General features: G+C 42.0%; 1 protein-coding gene across 1 annotated transcript; it reads left to right on the top strand.

Annotated features, from left to right (window-relative positions):
* The first annotated feature begins 4,023 nt into the window (after window positions 1-4,023).
* On the top strand, window positions 4,024-18,337 carry PTGER2 (prostaglandin E receptor 2). Its single transcript, XM_032180205.1, has 2 exons — window positions 4,024-5,103; window positions 16,960-18,337. Exons 1-2 carry the CDS (start codon window positions 4,261-4,263, stop codon window positions 17,191-17,193), a joined length of 1,077 nt encoding a protein of 358 aa, XP_032036096.1. The 5' UTR covers window positions 4,024-4,260; the 3' UTR covers window positions 17,194-18,337.
* Window positions 18,338-19,869: the final 1,532 nt, after the last annotated feature.

Below are 19,869 nucleotides of genomic sequence, written 5' to 3'. Positions count from 1 at the left end.
GAAGTGTTTTATACCTGAGCTGCCCAATATGATACCCACAAGTCACACGTGACTATTGAGCATTTGAAATGTACCCAGTGCCGCAGAGGAGCTAAGTTGTTACTCTTATTTAATGTTAATTAATTTAAATTTAAATAGCCAGATGTGGCTAATGGCTACAGTATTGGTCAAGGCAGGCCTAGTGACTAATAATAAATTCCATGTTTTTTTAATCACTCGTAGTGGCTCTGTTTCTCTGGTTCAATCCTGACTGACACAGGCAGCAGCTGCTAGCTACATGGGGAGAGCATGCAGACACAAAGCCAGCATTACTAGGAATCACAGGGCTAGAGGAAGAAGCAGCCTGGCTCCTGGAAGTTCAACCAGCCTACAACCTTTGAACTTCTTAGTGAGAAAAAAAATAGACCCCCAGTGGGCAGTGAACTATCACTGTGTACTTCCAATAAATCTTGTCTCTTTTCTTGGTGGCTTCTGCTTCCTGCCGTGAAGTGTAGACCTTGTCTCCAATACCACAGGACACAGATATTGTTCTTAGGACTCAATTTGAAAAAAAAAATGTATTTATGCACGCATAGGAATCACAAAATATAAATTTAAACTTGTCTTTTGAATGAGGAAAGTAACATCAATAGAACTATGAACAAGAATTAATGTTAGCTTTCTGCCCAAGCAATTCTCCTTTCCTTCATATTTATCTTTGCTTTCTCTTGAAGAATGACCTAGAGGAAGTAACCCACCTTCCATAGTCCTTTGAATTCATGGATACATAAATGAACACTATGAACTTTAGACTTTAAGAAGTGTGTATTAGTCAGGGTTTGCCAGAGAAACAGAGCCAGTAGGATGCATATATATAAAGATATTTATTATAACGTATCAACTCATGCAACTGTAGAGGCTGAGAAGTCCCACAATCTGTCATGTACAAGCTGGAGACCCAGTAAAGCTGGTGACAAAGTTTGAAGGTCTGAGAGCTGAAGAGCCAGTGGTGTAGATTCCAGTCCTGGTCTGAAGGCCTGACAACCACAAGTGCCAATGGCAGGAGATCAATGTCCCCACTCATGCAGTGAGGCAGAGAGCAAATTTCACCTTCCCCCACTTTTTTAGTCGATTCAAGCCCTAATGGATTGCATGAAGCTCACCAACACTGAGGAGGGCATGTGCTTTACTCAGTCCATCAACTCAAACACTAATCTCCTCCAGAAACACTTTCACAGACATACCCCGCCATCATGTTTAACCAGCTACCTGGGCATCCCATGGCCTAGTCAAGTCGACACATAAAATTAACCATCACATAGTGTTCCCCACATACAATGTCCCCACAAACAGGAACTAAACAATTAGCAAAGCTCTATGGCACAATTCTAGAATTGAGGGTGTTAATCTGTTTTCTGTTAAGAAACTCTAGGCTCTATGTAAACTGAAACTGTATCAAGATGCTGACACTAAAATTAGAAATGGGAAGAAGTAGCTTTTAAACCACAAAATTAATTGGGGGTAACTGACAAGCAAGATTAGACTTGCACTTAAAGGAAGAAATGTGATGGTCCAGTTGCTACGTAGTGACAGCAAACTTATCAACTCTCCTACTCAGCAATCTAGCAACATGGAACATAGCAGAACTGCTAAACCAAACACACACACACACACACACACACACACACACACACACACACACACACACACGTATGTATTCTGTCCAAATGCTGGAAGCAATTAAAAGGAGTAATTTGAACAAGTACTACTGAGCAGCACAGTAATTAATAAGATACTGGCCTCCCAAGATTTATAGGGCCCACTCTAGTCTTCCTCTTGTCACATACCTTACCACAGGTGAGACACCCTCAGGGAACTACTCACCCAGACCCCATTCCCCCTCCATTCTAGACCACCTTCCAGGTACCTGAGATCATGAAATTTCCTGCTCAAATGTTGGTCCCATAACTCGCTTCCAGGGCTTGATCAGGCATCTTCCCTAGGTCCATCCAATCAAGGGTCATTTGCATGTTTGAGGTGCATATTCCCAGGATCAAGGTGGCTTTGGGGAGACAGCTTGGTTATCAAGAACTATACTGTCCACATATTGAACTATACTGTCCACATATTTCTGTGCAAGACTCCTTTCGGTGCAAGACTGAGTCAGGGGTTAGGAAGATAAGGGGGCAGGGGCCTGGGGGAGGATATTCAAATGCACTCTTGCTCTGGTATTCATAAAAACCAGGGGCCGGCCTGCCACCAGGTACCCATCCAAAGAAAAGCTAGAGACAAACTTAGAGGAAAGGTTCAATTGTAGGTTTTTGTTGTGAGGGGCCTTATGAAAATTAAAAAGATATAAAAATATTTGGAAAATAAGCACTGTGCAAATTCAGTGAATCTAAAATCCCTTATTTAATAGTAAAACTGCAGCGCAGAATTATGCTATAAATCAGACTCATAGTGTTTTCCTATTAAGAAATACTTCTGATTTAAGTTTGATGTTTCCCCATTGCTTGGGGTGAGATAGGGGAAAGTTGGAGTAGGGGAATAGTCAGAGATGGATGGCAAAGATTGATGATAAGTTGTTACTGACCTGCAGAGTTTACAGCTTGAAAGAAAAACCGTAGGAGTTAAGATCCTCTTTCCTAGGAATCCATGCCATGAGAAGTTTAGGGATTGAGGTAGTGGCTGCTGACATGTGAAAACAGGCCTGTAAACTTTGCAAGCGATCCAGTAAATTATGCTTGTCCTAGTGGGACCCCCCACTCCACATTCCAATCCCCAGGCCAGAGTCATCAAAGTTGGCAAAAACTATTCATGGAGAGTAAGCAGGCTGTAGCAAGATAGGCTCTTCAGCAGGCAATCTTTGCTTCCTCCCACGTTATGACTGTCTTTCTTGCCAGTTCCCTAGGCTCCCAGTTGGCCTCCCTTCCCCAAGTGAATGTGACTTCTTGCAGAACACAATTACCTATGTTGTCTGCCAAACTGGATTTTGTTTTGTTTTGTGTTAAATATCAGCCCATTTTCACGACTCTGCAATTATGACAATATGTGGTAGGAAACCATTACTGTCAGCTCCAGTCTGAAACTGGCCACTTACCAATACACTTTGTCAGGAACAAGTCTTTCTGGATGGATACTACATGGTTAACAGAACATGTAAAGATAAACGGCTAAACAAAATATCAACATTTTCTTACAAGGCTGAGCTTAAGGACAGAACAGTGATGTGCAATGGTTTTCAAGTTGTATCCACAGACACAATTCTGTACAAGAAACATTCCTTTTTTTTTTTTTAACGGTTGCTTAAACAAGTGGTTATCCGTTATGCTGTTGACATAGGAAAAGGTGAAATGCTAGTAACCGAATCAAAGCGGCAGTGCAACAGGCCGCTCCGTGGTGCGCATTGCGTGGTTTAGTTCCTTGGATGGACACACTTGCTTTACACTTCATCCCAATTTTTGTCCCAACCTCTTAGTGTATCTTCCTGGGAATGGTAAAAACAAAGCAAAACATTCTGGTCTTACTTCAAGCAGCCTTTGGACTGTTATTCCCTTGTTCCGCTCATTTCACGGGATTGGGTTCTCCTAACTTCATTGTTTGGTGAGTCGCTTTGCTTTGCTCGTTGCCCCGATCTTCTGTGCATTCTGCGCAGACCCCGTAAGTGCTCCTGCACTCCCTCCCAGCCCTCTGCTGGGGCTTAATGCTTCCCAGCCGGTCAGACTGCCGTGCGCTCGGAGTACCGGACCCCGAGGAAGCGAGAAACGCCGCTCCCGCCGGTCGCGGGCAGCTCCAGTACGCCAGCAATACGCGCGCCTCTGCACGGTGCCGCGCCCAGCGGGTGCTCAGACTACTTTTCTCCATCCCCGCCGGCGAGCCCCAAGGACTCGGAACGCCCCCGCGAGTGTGACGCGTCCTGCCTCCCCAGCAGCACGCGGACACTCGCACTTGCAAGGCCTGGCCAGCACTCTTGGGCACGCCCCCCGACGGTGCGGGGGCGGAGACGACGGCTCCCCTAGGCTCTGGCTCCCGGCCTTGGCCGGCGCGGGTAGGCGCGGGAGCCTTGAGCTTCGCTCGGATGCAGCAGCCTAGCCGCCACTCGGCGCGCGGCGGGAGACCCAGGGCAAGCCGCCGTCGGCGCGCTGGGTGCGGGAAAGGGGCTCTGGATTTCGGTCCCTCCCCTTTTTCCTCTGAGTCTCGGAACGCTCCGGCTCTCAGACCCTCTTCCTCCCAGGTAAAGGCCGGGAGAGGAGGGCGCATCTCTTTTCCAGGCACCCCACCATGGGCAATGCCTCCAATGACTCCCGGTCTGAAGACTGCGAGACGAGACAGTGGCTTCCCCCGGGCGAAAGCCCAGCCATCAGCTCCGTCATGTTCTCGGCCGGCGTGCTGGGGAACCTCATAGCACTGGCGCTGCTGGCGCGCCGCTGGCGGGGAGACGCGGGGTGCAGCGCCGGCCGCAGGAGCTCCCTCTCCTTGTTCCACGTGCTGGTGACCGAGCTGGTGTTCACCGACCTGCTCGGGACCTGCCTCATCAGCCCCGTGGTACTGGCTTCGTACGCGCAGAACCAGACCCTGGTGGCACTGGCGCCCGAGAGCCGCGCGTGCACCTACTTCGCTTTCGCCATGACCTTCTTCAGCCTGGCCACGATGCTCATGCTCTTCGCCATGGCCCTGGAGCGCTACCTCTCGATCGGGCACCCCTACTTCTACCAGCGCCGCGTCTCGCGCTCCGGGGGCCTGGCCGTGCTGCCTGTCATCTATGCCGTCTCCCTGCTCTTCTGCTCGCTGCCGCTGCTGGACTACGGGCAGTACGTCCAGTACTGCCCCGGGACCTGGTGCTTCATCCGGCACGGGCGGACCGCTTACCTGCAGCTGTACGCCACCCTGCTGCTGCTTCTCATCGTCGCAGTGCTCGCCTGCAACTTCAGTGTCATTCTCAACCTCATCCGCATGCACCGCCGAAGCCGGAGAAACCGCTGCGGACCTTCCCTGGGCAGTGGCCGGGGCGGCCCCGGGGCCCGCAGGAGAGGGGAAAGGGTGTCCATGGCGGAGGAGACGGACCACCTCATTCTCTTGGCTATTATGACCATCACCTTCGCCGTCTGCTCCTTGCCTTTCACGGTAAGTCACTCCCTACGTTTCCACAGCCCGGCTCTGCTCAGCCTTCTCATGCTCTCCCCTGACGCCTCCACCCTTTCCACCACCCTACAAACTTTTTGCAACTTGTAAAAATATGTCCTAATTTGTAAAGATCTGTAGCCTTCCCCACTCGCTTCCCCTCCTCTTTAGCCCACTTCCTTCCTCCCTCAATCCTGGCTTATGGGCGTTGCTAGGCTAGAGTTTCTTATACAGTAATACAGACCGTCCGAAAGTGAGTCCTGGGCCTCAGCTAAGCCAGCCAATCTCCTCATCCTAGCCCTGTGCAGTGCCCCTTTCTCGCTGTTGCCTATCTTGGCTTAGTAATTGAGAAAGAGGCAGCCCCGTCCACCTTAGGATGGCTGTCACTGTTCCAGCCTGACGACCTGGAGCTGCAGTTTGCTGCCCTGTACCTCTCATCCACTGGTGCTAGTTCTCCATGCTTGCTTTCTTTTCCTGCCAGGGCAAAATGTAGTACTCAACCCATAGCATTCCAGCTGCCATTGAAAATGGTCCCAGATGAGAAGGGTCCCTGATGCAGAAGTTTAGAGCATTTGTTATTTGTCCTAAAAGTCCAACAAACATCTAGTTTATAGGTTTCCCAATTTATATATTTGAATGTAACTCTTTGTGGCCATGAAAGTTTATAAAATAATGATAACTAGAGGAAATACTTGGAGGAACACCTTGCTAAGCATTTGTAATATCTTACAAAACACCCTCTTAATGTCACTGTCAGAAATACACACAGGTGTCCTTCAGCTTACAGTTATGCACTTGATGAGCACAAAGCCACATGCAGGAATGGCTGGTCCATCTCAGGAAGGGAAGAGTGGGGCTACCTGGGGAACTGAAGGACAAGAGACCAAGTCCTGGCATCGTGCTGCCTTGATTTGGGGCAACTTTAGCAGTTATTTGATGCTAACTGCTAAATGATATGAGGCTGTGAGTTCAAGTCTCCTGAAGTGTAACCTTTTAGCTGAGCCTGGACTATGTCTGAGAATGTGCTGGCCTCTTACGGGGGCTAGGAATTGGGAGTTGTGGCAACTCCACTTCCTAATCTTCAGAAGAGCAAGACTGATGCTGCAGCATCAAAGCAGTTAATAGTGACTTCCACCTGCCACAATCTTGAAGAAAAGAAAAGAGATGGGCAGTGCCTATTATTAACAGGTCTGACCTGTAAAAGCTGGAGGAGAAGTAACTTTATCCTATCTCCTGCCTCCATTACTGCTTTTTATATCTTCATGTGCTCATCCTCAGGGATGGGAAGGGACACAGTGTCCCAAGGGTCTGAATATGATTCTCTCCTCCCCAGCCCAGTTAACTCCCTTTCTTAGCTATGTTCTCTTCTCCCTGGTCCCCACTGTCCTCACCCTTCTACCCCATCCTCTGTCAGGGCAGAAACTGTTCTGAATTGGTTACACTTTGAGGGAATGAGATGGAATATTCAAAGACGCCCTCTTATAAAATGAAGTCGGACTGTGGGAGGCTGCATCTCCCATACCACCCTGAGCAGGGGAGTTTATGCAACAGAAACGCTGTGATGTAGAAACCCACATGGCTTATATGCTTTTGATTTATTTTACTAGTAGGAGCTTTTGATTATGTTAGGAGCTAAATCAGCTTTTGAAGGTCAGCACTAGGATGCAGAACATATATCTATGAAAGAGAGCATTTCAAGTTCCACAAAACAGCTTTGCATTCAGCTTGGGGATCAGAAACTATTCCTGAAAGACTATCTTAGGATGGTGGGAATTAAGATAATCAGTTCTTAGGGTTTTATCTGTCATTTGTGAGTATATTTATAAAAATATCCCCCACTATCAGGTACTTAAATAGCCTGGGAATGGGTTTGTGGTGATAACACACTTGTGAAAATGATTTTTAGTCTCTTTCCTACACGAGCAAGAGGAAAAAGTTCTCCTCTTTGACCATGACTGACCCATTGCATAAACTGTATTTTTTTTTAAATAAAGGTAGTGGTTTCCAACAGGTTGCCCTGTTTTCATATAAATTGGCCTTTTACCATGAGAACTCCATCATTGCCATATATTTTTGTAAATTCAAATATATGTGTGTGGATATAGATAGAGATATAGATATAGAAATTGTTTTCCCCCCCTCAGTTAATATTAGGCCAAGGGCTGCTCCAGAGTTGCCAGATAGAAGGGGCTTAGCGACAGAAATCTGGCTAAAAGGTGTTCAGGGAGTAGGAGCTTTGCTTTGAAGCTGTGTTTTTATTTCAGTTTCCTGTTTATGGCTTAGGGGGGCCAGATGGAGACTATGAAGGGGCTTTAGCTCCCCCAAGCCACCTCTAAGCATTGACACTATCAGCAAATTACTTTTGCTTCTGCATATATTCATGGCAAAGATTCCCAAAGAGCCGGAGAAAATCCTAGTGTGAACATAATCAGAAAGCCAGCCTCCCTGACTTCCGTTCTTGGAACTACCATGACACCATATTCAGATGAACTATACACAAAATGGAAATTTGAAGCATCGTCACCTCTTAATAAGAAAATTTATATTGACCACTGATGGATCTTATTTTGTCAATAGATTATTGGGAATAATTGCTAGTATCTTTCACTTACATAGCACTTTAAGCTTTATGAAATGCTGTATTATCTTGATTTAAGTTATTTCTTGAAGGGCTTATCTGAAAAAGCAAGCTCATGGCTACTGTTTGGTTCATATATTCTGCTGTTCAGAATCCTCGGCATGTGCCTCCAGGGGAGGTTGCTTTTTCCTCCAAGTCCTTTTATTCTACTTGGCCCACACTAAAATTGTGGTCAGAAGTGGCCTATACCAATCTCCCACCTGAAGCAGGAATCATTTCCACATGTCCTAACAGGGGGCTCTAGAAACAAAGGTTTATGGTTGCCTTCAGAAATGTTTCTGTTTCTCTAACGGAGTGCACATGATCTGATAGAAATACAGTGTGAACCACAAATGCAAGCCACAAACGGAATTTTAAATGTTCTAGTAGTCATATAACAAAAAGTAAAAAGAAACATAGAAAAATAATTGAATTACATATTTTATTTAACCCAATATATCTAAAATATTATCAATTCAAAATATTAGTTATGTAAAATAATTATTAGTAAGCTATTCCAAGTAAGTTTCTTCCTTGTATCCCAGAAAATAGTAGCAATCTACTCTATCTCTTCCCACTCCTTCCTCAGGATAACAAGCTGCTTTCTATGTCCCTCAAAAGTGGACCAAAGCACTGGCAACAAGGAGGACAGCTGTACCCAGTGGGACACCAGTCTATTCCATAGCACTCCAGTAGTGGACAGAGGAGGGAAATGGGGGAATTCAGAAACCTAGAACTACTAATGCCAGGCATTGTCCCAAGGTTTGGGCAGGCTGGAATTACTGCTTCCTCCAAAGATGCCAGTCTAGGGCTTCCAAAATTTTGGAAGTAAAACTGTAGTTTTTTTTAAAGGCCCAGTCCCTTCAAGTGAAGTCCAATTCAACCTCATATGTCATTATTATCAACCACAAAATAAGACTTTTGAATGCTAACTTTTGCATTAACCCATTATCTTCACAACACCATAGGAAATAGTATGATGATTTCTATTGTATAGACGAGGCAAATGACTCACCCTGTGTCTCACAGCTAATGGGTGGTAGAACTGGGACTCAAAGCTAGGCAGCTTAAGCACTGAGCCAATTAACCTAACCACAACACTATCCAAGAGAAAGTACTCATTTCAGGGGTAACAGATGAGAAGATTAATCTAAGATTTCATAAAAGAGGTGTGAGAATGTTATAAATATCTGGACCACTTTGCCTCTTAATTCCCAACTAGTTAGCTTTAAAAATAGAGTGGCAAAGACCTTTCTCTTCATGTCAGCTCAAGGGAGCTGAGCCAGGGCCAACTATGTGGTTCCCTTTCTTTTCTCCACAGACCTATGAAATAAAAGACTGAGACCCAGATTCTAGGAGATTGGCTAATGTAAATGCTGGTCTAAATTAAGAAATAATCAGATTATCCCTCACATAAAATATTTCATCAGAACAAATAAAACATCTCTTAAGTGATCAAAAACCATGTGGTGTTTGGGAAATGACATTATTTTGGCTGCCCAATATGAAATTCTGCATGGAACCAACAACATATTCCAAACTGTTTATTCACTAAAGGGATATTGTATAAATTAGTAAATTCCTCCTTATGTTAATCAGCTCTGCCATCATTTTACAGAGATAAATAGAAACTTTCTTCCTGAAATGGAACAGAACACAGGAAATATATGAGACCTCTATTCTTGCCTCAGATACTGTTTGTGTCTTCATATCGAACTCATATCAAGCCCCTTTCTTGCCACTTTTCTAATTGTGGATAGCTTCTGGCCATTTTAAACTGTTTTCCACATGCCATGAGGATAAAGTGCTTATGCATTTTTATTCAGTTCTAAAATTTCAAGAGTAAACCATTGACTCATACTAAAAAGTTCTCCGTTTTTAGAAATTCTTTAGGGTTATAACTTCTAGGTAAATCTGATTAGTGGAAATCTGATCTTGGCAATACAAAACAGTCTCCAGTAAACAGTACTAGAGTTTCCTGTTCACTCCCTCGTACTCATTATGTAAAATATAACATGAATGGGGGTTGAAAAGCTGATATGACATTGGTAGATTATACACATGCAAAATATAACAATTCTGGTAGGAATGAAAAAGAACTCCAGACATCTCTATGTATAACCACAATGAACTTTGCCTGGTGATAGTTTAAGTTAATGTCCATAAACAACTGGAAGGCCCTTTATCATTTAAGCATCATTAACCATGTGTTTGGGGATCAATGAGACAGTTTTAATACACATGATCTTTTAAGAGAAAGTTCCTCTATATGAGTGTTTTCACTTGACGTCTTTTCTCCTTTGCCATTTGATATTATGAATGCTGATTTGAATAAAGACACAATTACACTGGTTTTAAAAATGTAAACAGAAAGAACCTTAGTTCTTTTCCCAAAAGAGAATTTGTGCATTATGTCCACACCTTTGGTCAAGTGGGTCCTCACTGCTATCTCAGATGGTTTAGACCAGGTCCTCAGCTTAAAGAGAAACACCTTCTGGAGATAGTATATTTCTTCTTTGGCATATCAAAAACCAATCACAGTATTAAGTTTAAAAAAAGAATAGAAATGGTGAGACCGTGTTTCAGGAAGGCAATCAACAGGTCTCTTTCCAGCTAGAGGCTTAAGACCCAGTTCATCTGCAACTTGGTCTGCTCAGTTGGCTTCTCCTGTCCTATTTTGAAGTTTCTGACCCTCTACTCCCTGTCCTTATCTTGAGCTCAAGTCCATTGTACCTCAGTTTATATTATCAAGGTGTACCAAGCTCCATTTTTCTGAGAATATTTTGCTGCCTAAAACTGCCCCTAACAGAAAACTAAACCTAAGAACTTTGCAGCTGGGACATATATGTGATAGAAAGGGCCAGGGATTGGATAAGCACATTTAGAAAAGGCTGAAAGTTCCTCTAGAGCAGGGTCCATAACCTGTGCTGCATGGAAAGTGCATGGATTTTCTGCCTGAAATCATTTGCAAAAACGTTTATATGAGTTTATGTTTATATGTTTGTATGAGTTGTGGGTAGATGGTTCATAGTGTCCATCAGTTTGTCAAAGAGTTAAGAGCCACCATCTTGGAATAAATAGGCCCAGAGGTCTAAACCTTAGCATTTGCTCTTTTTTGTTTCCAGTTCTGAGAAGCACAAGACAAAGGACACTAGTCCTGGAGCCACATGGATCCAGTTTTTCCTACTGAAGGAAAATAGGCTTCTGTTTCCCTCTACCACAAAGCACCTGTGATTCAGGCAAAGGAATTTCTTTAAAGCATCATATACCTGAAAAATAATCTCCCCCCAAAACGTTTTTTTTTTTAAAGAATGAATTAGGCAAAGTCTATAGTCAGGACACCTTAGTGTCTTTCAGAAGGCAGGTAAACATGTAACAGTCTATGCTTGCAATTTAGCTGTGGAAAAGTGTGGAGGAAAAACAAGTCCCAGAGAAAGCTAAGTAGCTACTTAGAAATAGCCACGGTTTTTCAGTCCATAAACAGGAACCATGATATCCATAAACTTTTGTGACATCTTTGAAGAGAAATCTCCTCCAAACCCATAATGTGGTCAGACATTTGTGAATTTCATACTAAGCTTTACATTACAGGCTTTTTATATAGATGACAGCAGAGTGTGTAGTGGCTAAAAGCCAAGTTTGGTGTCCCATGGATTCAGTTTGACTCCACATTTTTTCTGCTTACCCAGACTATAATTCTATGCAAAGTAACTGATCTTCTAAACCTTCATTTCCTTCTAACATGGGAATAATAATACTTTGTAGGTTTATGTAAATATTAAACATAATATGCCTTATAAATTGCTTGGCACCATGCCTAACACATAGTAGGTGTTTAATAAATGTTAGCTGCTATCTCTAGGGGATTCCACTTCCAAGGGAAAATCAGATTGTATATTAATGATCAGGAAATGAATTCTGAAAGCCCAAAGTCATTTGTTTGATTGACCTAAGTGGGCCTTTTGTTTTTAAGTGTGATAAATGAATAATTTTAAAGTATTCCAGGTTTTAGATAAGGTTCTAAAGGGATGTCTCACACCCTGGCTGCACATTAAAATTACTTGGAGGACTTTGCAAACCTTGATACCCATGGCTCAGCCTAGACTAATTAAGTCAGAGTCTCTGGGTATCGGGGGAACCCACCCCCAATATTTCAACTTAGGTTCTTTCTATTTTCCGTAAGTGTTGACCAGCTGAGAAATAAAGAGAAAGAGTATGAAGAGAGGAATTATACAGCTGGGCCGCTGGGGGTGACATCACATATCTGTAGGACCGCGATGCCCACCTGAGCTGCAAGATCAGCAAGTTTTTATTAAGGATTTCAAAAGGGGAGGGGGTGCAAGCAGGGAGTAGGTCATAAAGATCACATGCTTCAAAGGGGAAAAAGGAGAACAAAGATTACATGCTTCTGAGGAAACAGGACAAAGGCAAAATCAGAAACTCCTGATAAGGGTCCAACAAAGATCACAAGGCAAAGGGCAAAAGCAAAGATCACAAGACAAAGGGCAAAAGCAGAATTACTGATAAGGGTCTATGTTCAGCAGTGCACGTATTGTCTTGATAAACATCTTAAACAACAGAAAACAGGGTTTGAGAGCAGAGAACCAGTCTGACCTCAAATTTACCAGGGTGGGTTTTTTTCCCCACCCTAATAAGCCTGAGGGTACTGCAGGAGACCAGGGCGTATTTCAGTCCTTATCTCAATCGCATAAGACAGACACTCCCAGAGCGGCTGTTTATAGACCTCCCCCCAGGAATGCATTCCTTCTCCAGGGTAGTAATTAATATTCTTTGCTAGGAAAAAGAATTTAACAATATCTTCCCTACATGCACGTCAGTTTTTATAGGCTCTCTGCAAGAAGAAAAATATGGCTCTATTTTGCCCAACCCCACAGCCAGTCAGACCTTATGGTTTTCTTCCCTTGTTCCCTGAAAATCACTGTTATTCTGTTCTTTTTCAAGGTGCACTGATTTCATATTGTTCAAACACATATGTTTTACAATCAATTTGTACAGTTAACACAAATATCATAGTAGTCGTGAGGTGACATACATCCTCATCTTATGAAGATAACAGGATTAAGAGATTAAAGTAAGACAGGCATAAGAAATTATAAGAGTATTATTTGGGAACTGAAAAATGTCCATGAAATCTTCACAATTTATGTTCCTCTGCCGTGGCTCCAGCCAGTCCCTCTGTTCGGGGTCCCTGACTTCCTTCAACATCTGGGGAAGGGAGAAACGTCTCAGAGTATTTTTATGCATGTATGTGTGTATGTATTTATTTATTTTGAGACAGAGTCTCACTCTGTCACCCAGGCTGAAGTGCAGTGGTGTGATCTCAGCTCACTACAAGCTCTGTCTCCTAGGTTCAAGCAATCCTTCCCCTCAGCCTTCCAAGTAGCTGGGATTACAGGTGCCCACCAACACACCTGGGTAATTTTTGTATTTTTTAGTAGAGATGTAGTTTCACCATGTTGGCCAGGCTGGTCTCAAACTTCTCACCTCAGGTGACCTGCCTGCCTCGGCCTCCCAAAGTGCTAGGATTACAGGCGTGAGCCACAGCACGCAACCTATTTTCAAAGCTCCTCAGGTGATTTCAATGATCAGCCAAATAAAGCCCTCATTTGCTCTAAAATTCTGAACCCACTTTGTAATCGCATTAAAGATAGAAAAGTAGCTCAAAAGAATAGTACCTGGGCAGTGCCAAAATGAAGTTTTCTATGGGAGCCTGCTTCTATACATGACAATGCTAAAATAGCACTAATTCTCATCTGTGCCACTTTGTAAATGTCACAACAAGGCTCTACCTTCTTAACAAAGCCCTGTAGAGAGATCCTGCTCTGAGGAATTAAAATTGACTTGACTCGTTGGGATTAGCACTTGGTATTTTTCTCATAGCAAATAGATTGGTAGTGCACACAAAAAGATGGATAACTTCTACCAACCTCTGAAACTGAATTGCCGAATATTACTGACATAGTATTAATTAATTATCTTATATCCTTTGCGACATCCTTTAACTAAAAACTCAGGACTGGCCGGAGGGAGAGGAGAATGGGCAGTTATTGTTTAATGGGTACAGGTTTCAATTTTGGATGATGAAAATAATTCTGGAGATGGTAGTGATGGTTGCTGTTCTTTCTTCTTTTACGTGGATGCAGTCAAGTGCATCCACAAGAAGAGACACAGGAGACATTCAGGAAAACACCAACATGGTGGACCACTCAGGGCCACATGAAAAAGCATCAGTTTCAGTCAGGAGGCAGAGGGGCAGGAGGGTGGGGAGGACCGGGGCCAAGCCTTTATTTGAGTTTCCACAAGAAAGGCAGAGCAGGGTAAACAGTTTAGAATTGGTTAGGTTGAATAATTTCAGCAGGCTCTAAGCTATAGGGGTGGTCCCTAGTTGCCTGGTACCTGGCATTGGAATGATAAAAGCCGAGGAATAAATATTTCCTCTGTAGAAGAGTTCTGGCCCTGGATAGGTTAGTCTGTGTATCAAAGACATGCTCCCAGCCTAACTCTTTGCCATCTCTACAAATTAGCTAGCCCCGGAGGGGCAGTCTCTCCCAGCCAAGAAGAATTTAAGATGTCAAAACATAATATGCAGAAAAGTGAAAATATAAATAATATGATTGCACCACAATGTAAATGTATTTAATGTATAGCTGAAAATGGCAAAATGGTAAATTTTATGTTATATTTATTTCACCACAATTTTTTTTAAATCCCAGTATCCATAAGATCAAAAATATAGTAATCTAGGCAAAAGACAAGAACCAAAAGGAAAAAATGGGGAGGTAGAAGACAAAACTTACATCAAGAATTTCGAGGGTCGCTGAAGTATGTCTCTTCTCCGAGTATAAAAAAAGGAACTGGCTGGGCGCAGTGGCTCACACCTGTAATCCCAGCACTTCGGGAGGCCAAGGCAGGCAGATCACTTGAGGTCAGGAGTTCAAGACCAGCCTGTCCAACATGGTGAAACCCTGTCTCTACTAAAAATACAAAAATTAGCCAGGCATGGTGGCAGGTGCCTGTAATCCCAGCTACTCAGGAGGCTGCGGCAGGAGAATCACTTGAACCCAGGAGGCAGAGGTTGCAGTGAGCGGAGATCATGCCACTGCACTCTATCCTGGGTGACAGAGTGAGACTCCATCTCAAAAAAAAAAAAGCTGTCTTCTACAAAATATTGGTCACCTCCCAAAGTGCAAATTTTAAGCAATTCTCAAAATTACCCAGCATAGTAAATGAAAAGGAAAGGAAACAGTACAGAATTGCTTCATCCTCTACAACGAATTTTCACTTCTCATTATTCTGTCACGCTCTAAAGACATTCAGGAACTCTGATGTGGGTTATTCTCCCCTGAAAACCTGACTCATCTTAATGTGTGAAGCTGCAACACCAGAGGCTATGCCTTTTCTGCACTTCTCGGCTGGCCAATTCAGTGTGAATATGTTCTCTGGCTAAACTAGATCATCAGCTCAGCTGCAGGCCCTTTCTACAGGAGTGCTCAGTTATGCATCATGTGCACACATGTGTGTGCATATGTAATCACTAATGTGTTTTAATCTGTAGACCTGTGTGCATCATTATCCTGAATTTCTTACCTCCAAATCACTCTTTTAACACACCAGCCTGTATAGTTTTCATCCAAAATAGTTTAACTGACAAGAAAACTACTGCTCCATTGCACCTCCTCACCTAGCTTTCCTCTTCTCTCTATAATCTGGGAAACCCACCATCAATTCTTCTTTTTCCTTACTCATCTGCCAAATCTTTTCTCCATTCCCTATGCCAAGATTCTCCGGCATAAACACCTATGGCTGCCAAACCTTCCTGCTCTTGTCCTAACATAAACAAACTGAAGATGACTACCCTTTGCGCTCTCTGCAATTTGCTTTGTATATCCAGTTGCCAGATGCCTGCAGAGTAAGTACTTGGAGAAAGGAAACAAGCTGCTCCTTCTTCTGCAGAAGGGGAGTGAAGAAAAGAGGGGCTAGGTGTCTAAAGCCATTGGTAAGAAAGACCCTGGAGCCTTATAAAGCACTGGTTTTAAATGACTAGGTGTGATCTACCTTTGTTTTCCTCTTTTCTGTGAATTTTGTAGAAGTGTGATCTTTATCAAGATGCACTATTCCATTCCTTCCAACCTGCCCAAACATTTGTGTTGCTCCCTAAATATCTAAGAAATCGTTTGAGGGCTGGTAGAGCAGTTTGGTCCACATGTAAAGATGTGTCAGCTTTCCAGTGTTCAGGACATTGTTCTGAGGCCTTTGCTCTAATACAGGCCTGCATGTAGCACACAGTGAGCACTGCACTGACATCAGGAGAGTTGGAATTTGCATCCTGATTTGGCCACTAACCAGCTCTGGGTACTTGAGCAAATTATCTAATTTTCTATACCCCAGTGTCTGCATTTGTAAAATGGAGACAATAACAATGAACACTGTGGAGCACTTAGGATGTGAGCACTGATCTAAGTAGCTTACACATATCACTTCCTATCATCCTTTCAGCAGCTCTATGAAGTGGGTATGTTATTATTATCACCCATTTTAAAGATGTCGAAACTGAGGCACAAAGGTTCATTATTAATATCTTGCCATCAGTCCCAAACTATATATAGAGCTAGGATTCAAACCCAGTCCAATGGCCAGAACTCATACTCCCACTGAGGGTGTTCCATTGCAGACCCTGTCTCACTGAATTGTGATCATCAGATTTAGTATTTGGAAGTGAATGTAACATGTTATTAGTTTTCCTGAAGTTCACTTCCCTATCTGTTAAAAAGAGACAATCTCTAAGTTTCAGAGTTTCTATAAGGAGTAGAGATAAAGCGGGGTTAGTACCCAGAACAATTCACGACACATATATTAGGTTATTGATACACTGGAGCTACTAATATTATCATTATTATTTATATTATTAAAAGAGTCTATTCTAGATGACAAGAGAAGTTTATTTCTCTCCACTCCCGATGACACCAGGACATTGTGCATGGTGTTAATTGCATTCCGCAGAAAACATGCTTTCACTGAGTTCAAGGGGAAAAAATACATTCATTGTGTTACAGTTTACATAAGGAAGAAAGGTAAGATTCCCACCCCCCACCTTTCATTCCCCACCACTACCACAGAGAAAACATGGTTTTGCTTTTAAATCTCAGACATAACATAGGATCTAAGCCTGTCTACTGCTACGATGTAAAACTAACATCATTTTTCCCTTTTGCTTCTTACAGATTTTTGCATATATGAATGAAACCTCTTCCCGAAAGGAAAAGTGGGACCTCCAAGCTCTTAGGTTTTTATCAATTAATTCAATAATTGACCCTTGGGTCTTTGCCATCCTTAGGCCTCCTGTTCTGAGACTAATGCGTTCAGTCCTCTGTTGTCGGATTTCATTAAGAACACAAGATGCAACACAAACTTCCTGTTCTACACAGTCAGATGCCAGTAAACAGGCTGAACTTTGAGGTCAGTAGTTTAAAAGTTCTTAGTTATATAGCATCTGGAAGATCATTTTGAAATTGTTCCTTGGAGAAATGAAAACTGTGTGTAAACAAAATGAAGCTGCCCTAATAAAAAGGAGTATACAAACATTTAAGCTGTGGTCAAGGCTACAGACGTGCTGACAAGGCACTTCATGTTAAGTGTCAGAAGGAGCTACAAAACCTACCCTCAATGAGCGTGGTACTTGGCCTTTGGAGGAACAATCGGCTGCATTGAAGATCCAGTTGCCTTTTGATTTAAGCTTTCCTGTTGAATGACAAAGTATATGGTTTTGTAATTTGTTTGAAACCCCAAACAGTGACTGTATTTTCTATTTTAATCTTGCTACTACTGTTATAAACATACAGTGTACAGCCAGACCAGATTAAACTTCATACGTAATCTCTAGGAAGTCAATATGTGGAAGCAACCAAGCCTGCTCTCTTGTGATCACTTAGCGAACCCTTTATTTGAACAATGAAGTTGAAAATCATAGGCACCTTTTACTGTGATGTTTGTGTATGTGGGAATACTCTCATCACTACAGTATTACTCTCACAAGAGTGGACTCAGTCGGTTAACATCAGTTTTGTTTACTCATCCTCCAGGAACTGCAGGTCAAGTTGTCAGGTTATTTATTTTATAATGTCCATATGCTAATAGTGATCAAGAAGACTTTATGAATGGTTCTCTCAACAAGAAATAATAGAAATGTCTCAAGGCAGTTACTTCTCATTAATACTCTTTATTTATCCTATTTCTGGGGGAGGATATACGTGGCCATGTATGAAGCCAAATATTAGGCTTAAAAACTGAAAAATCTGGTTCATTCTTCAGATATACTAGAACCCTTTTAATGTTGATATTGGGGCCATGAGTAAAATAGACTTTATAAGATGACTGTGTTGTACCAAAATTCATCTGTCTATATTTTATTTAGGGAACATGGTTTGACTCATCTTATATGGGAAACCATGTAGCAGTGAGTCATATCTTAATATATTTCTAAATGTTTGGCATGTAAATGTAAACTCAGCATCAAAATATTTCAGTGAATTTACACTGTTTAATCATAGTTACTGTGTAAACTCATCTGAAATGTTACAAAAATAAACTATAAAACAAAAATTTGAAAATGGAATAGTATTTTATGAACTCCCTCAAATAACATTTTGCGATTCATATAAACGTGGTATCTTTTAAATGAGATCAAAGTGGGAAAGATTATATTTAATTTGGCAGATTCGTAAAGTGTGGTTGCCAGGTTTTAAAGTGTGGTTGCAAATTAGAGTTTAAAATATTCATTATAATACTTGGTATTAGAAGACATTTTCCTCCTCCAGTTTTTACCCTTCCAGTATGATCTTTAAAATAGTAGAACCATCTTATTTTTTGCATAGTGTTATTATTGGATAGCCACTCCTTAAAAAAAAAGAGAGAGAGAGAGATGCTTGTTTTCTCCAAAGTCTCATTGAGTTGTTTATCCAAAACTATTTCCTTTAAGCAGTTATCAAACTAGCTGATCACTTAGAATGATTTCAAACCAATCTAGGCATCAGTGTATTTTGATACAAACAATCTACGTCAAATCAGCTCTTAAGAAGAATAAATAAGTGGTTTGCTTTTCTACCAATTTAAACAAGCCAAGCAAAATTTAACTTAACTAAAATCTAGACATGTAAATAAATCTTCCCTGTCCACCAGGCATTCTAAAGTTAAGTAATTATTCTAAATGGGACTAATTAGGCCCATGGGTAATTCCTAAACATAAAATTCTGAAGTTGCTTTGAACTAAAAGATTAATTCCTTTTATCAGATGACTTGTTTTTCTCCAGATGAAAATGTCAACTACAATTTTTCACCCCACCTTACCACCCCCCTAAAATCCCAGAATAATGCCTGAGAACTGAAAACAAAAACACAAAATTGGACATAATATCACTAGCAGGAACAAAATGATTCGCTCTGGAGCCCAAAGTGTAAGAATTTAAGCCACTTATTTAAGCACTGGTATATTTCTAGAACTTTGTTTCCTCATGTACTCCTGTTCCATGTACTGTGCTGAATGACTAAATCCTGGTATTTCATCTACACCAATATATATGTAGAAGGAGTTGAAAGTAAAAATCCTCTGTAATAGTCATTACCTCCTATTAATGGCAATTTAAAGGTAACTTAGAAAAAAATTACTAAAATTATATATGTAAATATTCCCTTTCTAAAAATCCTATCACATCAGACATACCTGTTTAAGTTACTGATTCATTATCAAGTTAAATAAAAGAACAGAATTTACTTAGCCTGATATATTAAAGAATTGAATTGTGATAAAAGAAGATCTAGACTTTATTCTTTGCCCCTAGTAGTCAGAATGAAAAGGGAGAAAGAAACCATAGTCGGGATTCCCTGCAGCATGCCAGCCCTAAGTTTAGGTGTTTGGATATGGGATGGACCAAGCTCTCTGCTCTGAGCTGAGTTGTTCCTAAATGGTTCAGTGTGGCCCTGGTCATCTTTTCCAAGAAAGAACTGAAAAATTCTGGTGCTAAATTGTGGCCTTGAATCTCCAAAAATCTGATCGGGATGTGAGTTTGCTTAGAAGGTATAAGATGACTCTAGAAGACCTGCATCACAAAGTGGGTTGGACCCATGACAACCCAGAG

Source organism: Hylobates moloch, unplaced genomic scaffold (genome assembly GCF_009828535.3).
Source record: "Hylobates moloch isolate HMO894 unplaced genomic scaffold, HMol_V3 SCAFFOLD_16, whole genome shotgun sequence".
NCBI lineage: Eukaryota > Metazoa > Chordata > Mammalia > Primates > Hylobatidae > Hylobates > Hylobates moloch.
Note: the sequence above shows the minus strand (reverse complement) of the source record. Positions and strands in the feature narration are given on the sequence as shown.